Genomic DNA, 4,893 nt, shown 5'->3' with positions numbered 1-4,893 from the left:
CCAAAAGGCCTCGTGCTAGGTAGGGATAGGAATATACATTTAAGGATCACTTCCCTGGGCGATGTGGGATGTCACATACATAATTATTAATATATTTTAAAAAATTATTATTGATATGGTACATTCAGCAAAAAAAAAAAAAAAAAAAAAAAAAAAAACATGGTACAAGTTATATTAAGAAATATGGGTGCATATTAAAATTTAAAATTCATGTGGCTACAAATAAAAACTAAAAACAATATTGATACATTATAAAATTGGTACAAAATAAAAATAGAAGTATATGAAAAATACAAAATATATATTTGGAATGATTAATTAATAAATTTTTTATTTTTAAAATTGACATGTAAATATGTAATATTTAAGTAATGACATGGATGAAAGTCAAAGAACCTTGATTAAAAACAAAATACAATTAATGTGAAATGAAAATAAGAAATGAAAATTTAATTGGGAATTGTTATTGGCATTCTAAAATTCTCATTCTACACTCCAAATTTTCTATATTTAAAAAGAAAAATACATTTATGAGGAGTGTAGAATGAGGTTTTTAGAGTGTCAATAAAACTTCCCATTTAATTTATCCTTTTTTCTTTTATTATACAAGTGGAACATTTTAATCACTTCATTTATAAATTAGAAAAACCAAAATTTCTAAACTAAATTTAATTTAAAATTTTGATTCCCTACCATTATCTTTTTTTATTATAATACTTGAAAAGAAATACGTCACTTGTGTTACTTGTACTCATAAACAGAGAGAGAAAAGTATGGATTCAAACATGGAAACCCCCATCATCCCATGTGCGCTTCAAAACCCAGATCCACTCAAAATTTAACGTACAAAACACGACCCACCTCCTTTCCAAAAAATGATGGACCACAAAAGCCCTCATCACGCAAAAATCATTATCATGTAGCTTAATTTGCTCAACACACCAAAATGGAGACGTCGAGGACGAGAAAAGATCCGACCAATACTGTGACCAAACCCAATCCTCACCCTCCCCGCCGTCACCTCCACCAAAAATCACAAACACTACCACCCTCACCCACCCACTCCTTCCATTCCTCCTCCTCCTCCTCCGACTTCGAGTTCACCATATCTCTCTCCCCTCGCAAATCCTCCAACGCCCTCTGCCCCGCCGACGAGCTCTTCTACAAGGGCCAGATCCTCCCTCTCCACCTCTCCCCTCGCCTCTCCATGGTCCGCAACCTCCGCCTCCCCTCCTCCGCATCCTACTCTTCCTTCTCCGACACCACCACGTCGCGTGACTCCACCGGCAGCTCCTCCAACGAGTCACGTGACTCCACCTCCTCTTTTGCCAGCGACCTCGTACTCTTGGCCGACCAGTCATGCGACTCCTCCCGCCGCCCCAGCTCCGTCGCAGAGGAAAACAACGAGGACTCGTTGTTCAAGCGCGCCTTCAACTACAACAACAACAAGTACGTGAGCGTCCACTCCAACGACAGCGTTTCGAAGAAGAAGTACTTTTCCTTGTCGAGATTCTCCTCCGTGTTTAAGAAGGAGCCGAAAGTACAGACGAACAACACGACAGATCCTTACAACAACGCCGCCAACCCCGCCACGGCGGGACTCGGGTCTAACAATGCAGTGAAACCTAAACGCAGGAGCACTACTGCCAAGGAGGTTATTGGTAAGTACTTGAAGAAGGTGAAGCCCTTGTATGAAAAACTCTCCCAAAAACAACAACAACAACAACAACAAAAGATGGGGGGAGGAGGAGGAGGATTGGGGATCATGACCACAACATCAATATCAACACCGAAAACATCCGATAAATGCACGGCGGCGACGGCGAGGAACAATAATACAGATTGTGGTTCTAATAATCATGTATTAGTTTCTCATTCCTTCTCGGGTAACCTCAGGTACCCAAGAAGAAGAGAGTGCATTTCTAGCTGCCCTTCTTCAATGCGGGGATCCCCGAGCCGCTCTGGGGTTCTTTCCCGCACTTTGGGTCCAACGGGCTCGGGTGGTGGCGGCGCTAGTAGTAGCACGTCATCGTACGGCGACAGATCATCGATGGAGGAGCTTCAGAGTGCAATTCAAGGCGCAATTGCTCATTGCAAGAACTCCTTGGTTCATGGCAAGAGCACTACAACAATGGTCGGTCATGAGATTTGAGATCCAAGTTAATTAATTAAATGTAAAATAATTAATTATTTTGTTTGACTAATTAGATCTCAAGCTAATTGTAAGTGTTTGCATCTCTATGTTTGTTTCCAAGAGAGAGCTAGGTCAGCTGAAAAGCTGCATGCATGCATGATGATTCGAGGACTTATGTGAAATAAGTGTACTATCATTATCATTGTAGTGTTTTGATTCAATACTATAGTACATGTGTAAATTTAACTTACATGCTTTAGGTTATTGAAGTAAAACGTTATGTAGTATATGTTTATATGCAAGCTGCTCTCTGATGATGCATGTGATGGGTGGTATTTTGGAACCCACTTATTTGGTTTTGGTCCCAAATATTAAGGAACCGATCAAAATAAGTTTAGTACACACTAACCCTTCGAACTTGAAACTTATAATCTTGTTTTTCTAAATAAAACCAGAAATGTTAATTTGCCGTGATTTATTGTAGCATGGAAGTTATGCTTTTGGCTTTGCTTTTTCCGTGTTTGTTTGTTTATTTCAGTTGTCATAACCTTTTATAGATTGGAAAGGGATCCTCTCCGGATCCCTTCCACCCAATTTGGACCCTTAAAATTTGATCCAACGACTAAAGTTATTATAATTTTTAAAGGAATCCCCTATTTGTAGCCGTTAGATCAAATTTCAAAGGTTCGAATTGATTGATTTGGTGGATTTGATAGAATGGATCCTCCGGATCCCTTTCCTTATAGATCAGCTTTTTTTCAAGAAATGTGTATGATTTTTTTACTTTTTTTTTTATTTATGTAAACTGGGATTTGCATTACCCGAGCTAACAAGCCAAAACATACATGGAGAGCCTACCGCAAGGCAAGCAAACAACACAGCAAAAGAAAAAAATGGACATCAGAGAGAGTTACAAGAAAGACATCATAGCCATGCTATTCCGTCGCCCCCTCCACTGCCCATGTTCCCTCACAGAGGACATGGTAAACCATCATTTTGAAGCACAAAAACTAATGAAGATGGGGGTCTATTGACCTAAGAAATATTACACATCTCTGCACACCGCTGTGACGCCAACAAGTCCGCCTCCATGTTGGCTGATCTTGGAATCCAAGACCAACGACAGTCTTGAAAGGCCTCCCCTAACCATTAGCATTCACTAAGGATAGGTAGGCCTCCCAATTGCCATTCTCGATCAAATCCAACAAAGAATTAATAGAGTCATGGGAATCAGATTCAACAACTTTTGTAAGCCCCATTGCCATACCAAATTCACAACCTTTGAGGATTGCCACAGCTTCAGCACCACCCACAGATGGAGCCCTAATAACATGTCGTATCGCATCAACGAAAGAACCCTCATCATCCCGAATGACAATCCCCACAAAACCAGAGCTCGACTGAGCCGACCAACTAGCATCGAAATTAACTTTTGAGTAAGGCACGGTAAGAGGGAACTAGCGAGATGACCGATCAACCACCATCAAAGGTCCAGGGGGCTCTGAACACCTGCGGACAGCTTCAGATAAAGCTCTAATCGATGTAGTGATAACACATAGGACCTATGTGGGATTGATTTGTCTATGATCAAGCAAAAAAGTTACACCTAGTTTTCCAAATATGCCAGCAGATGAAAGCAACATACGATAGTAAATACATTTGGCCACCACTAGAACCAATAGGAAAATTGGAGAATGAAAATAACCATTCCACCCAATTTGAGACATCATACTTGTTAATCCTAGAATCCCACCAAGCTAGATGGATTCGACCCATGGGCATTGTAATAATAAATGTTTGATTGACTCCACCTAATTATGGCATATTGGACAATTCGGATGAGAGGCGCAAAGCCGCTTACACAAAGCATCCATCGTGGCCAGAGCTCTATGGAGGGTCCTCCATATAAAATTACAAATCTTTGTCAGGGTTTGGAGCTGCCATATAAATTTCCAAACTCAGCTCAGTGTAACATGGGATGAAGCATGATATTGCAAAGGCGAGGCAGGGGAGGGGGGAGCGAGATCGAGATTGCACCCAGTGTTATCCAGTCTTCACAAAGTACCTGCCATTCTTGGTAGCCGACCAAATGAACCTATCGCAACTCCTCGAATCTCCAATGTGTGTGTCAAGAATAGCATGAAGATCCTCTATAGATAAGAAGGGTTGTAGGAAATGAAGATCTTATATGATCGAGACGATGAACAAATAAGAGTTTCCACATGGGTATTTATGGTGATCGGTAATGTACCAGCTAGAAGATGATGGCCTAAAGGTAGAGACTGGAGCCACCGGTCAACCCAAAGCCTCACAGTTCGTCCACCCATGATTTGCCAATGCGCCCCTTGCAACAGAATATCGCGTCCCACTAATAAGCTAGTCTAAACCCAAGATGCCCGGCTTCTGCGCTGAGCATCAAGAAAAGAACAATGTGGGAAATACTTAGCCTTGAGAATCGAAGCCCATAACGAAGTCGGCTCAGAGATCAACCTTCAACATTGCTTAGCAAGAAGAGCACCATTGAAGATTTTGAAGTTCTGAAAACCCAAACCCTCATCTTGCTCCGAGTGTCCCAATACATGTTTTGAAACCCAATTAATTTAATATATATATATATATATAATTATTATAGTTTTTAGCGGTATAAAATTGTTAAATTAATATATATAATTATTATAGTATTTTTTTAGGGTTATAAAATTATAAAATTAATATTTTGCTTATCGTGTATCGTGTTACCTGCGTGTATACCCGAATCA

At 40.3% G+C, this 4,893-nt stretch overlaps 1 protein-coding gene across 1 annotated transcript; it reads left to right on the top strand.

The window, feature by feature from the left end:
* Positions 1–787: 787 nt before the first annotated feature.
* Positions 788–2,362, top strand: LOC103954140 (probable membrane-associated kinase regulator 1). Its single transcript, XM_009365942.3, has one exon. It carries the CDS (start codon positions 947–949, stop codon positions 2,150–2,152), a length of 1,206 nt encoding a protein of 401 aa, XP_009364217.2. The 5' UTR covers positions 788–946; the 3' UTR covers positions 2,153–2,362.
* Positions 2,363–4,893: the final 2,531 nt, after the last annotated feature.

Source organism: the organism of the source record quoted next, unplaced genomic scaffold (genome assembly GCF_019419815.1).
Source record: "Pyrus x bretschneideri cultivar Hongxiangsu unplaced genomic scaffold, Pyrus_bretschneideri_v1 Contig6, whole genome shotgun sequence".
Lineage (NCBI taxonomy): Eukaryota > Viridiplantae > Streptophyta > Magnoliopsida > Rosales > Rosaceae > Pyrus > Pyrus x bretschneideri.
The sequence above is the reverse complement of the archived record's forward strand: the minus strand, read 5'-3'. Positions and strand labels throughout refer to the sequence as shown.

Bases quoted from the DNA above. Each gene is read 5' to 3' on its own strand.
- LOC103954140 (XM_009365942.3), top strand. From the start codon at position 947: ATGGAGACGTCGAGGACGAGAAAAGATCCGACCAATACTGTGACCAAA.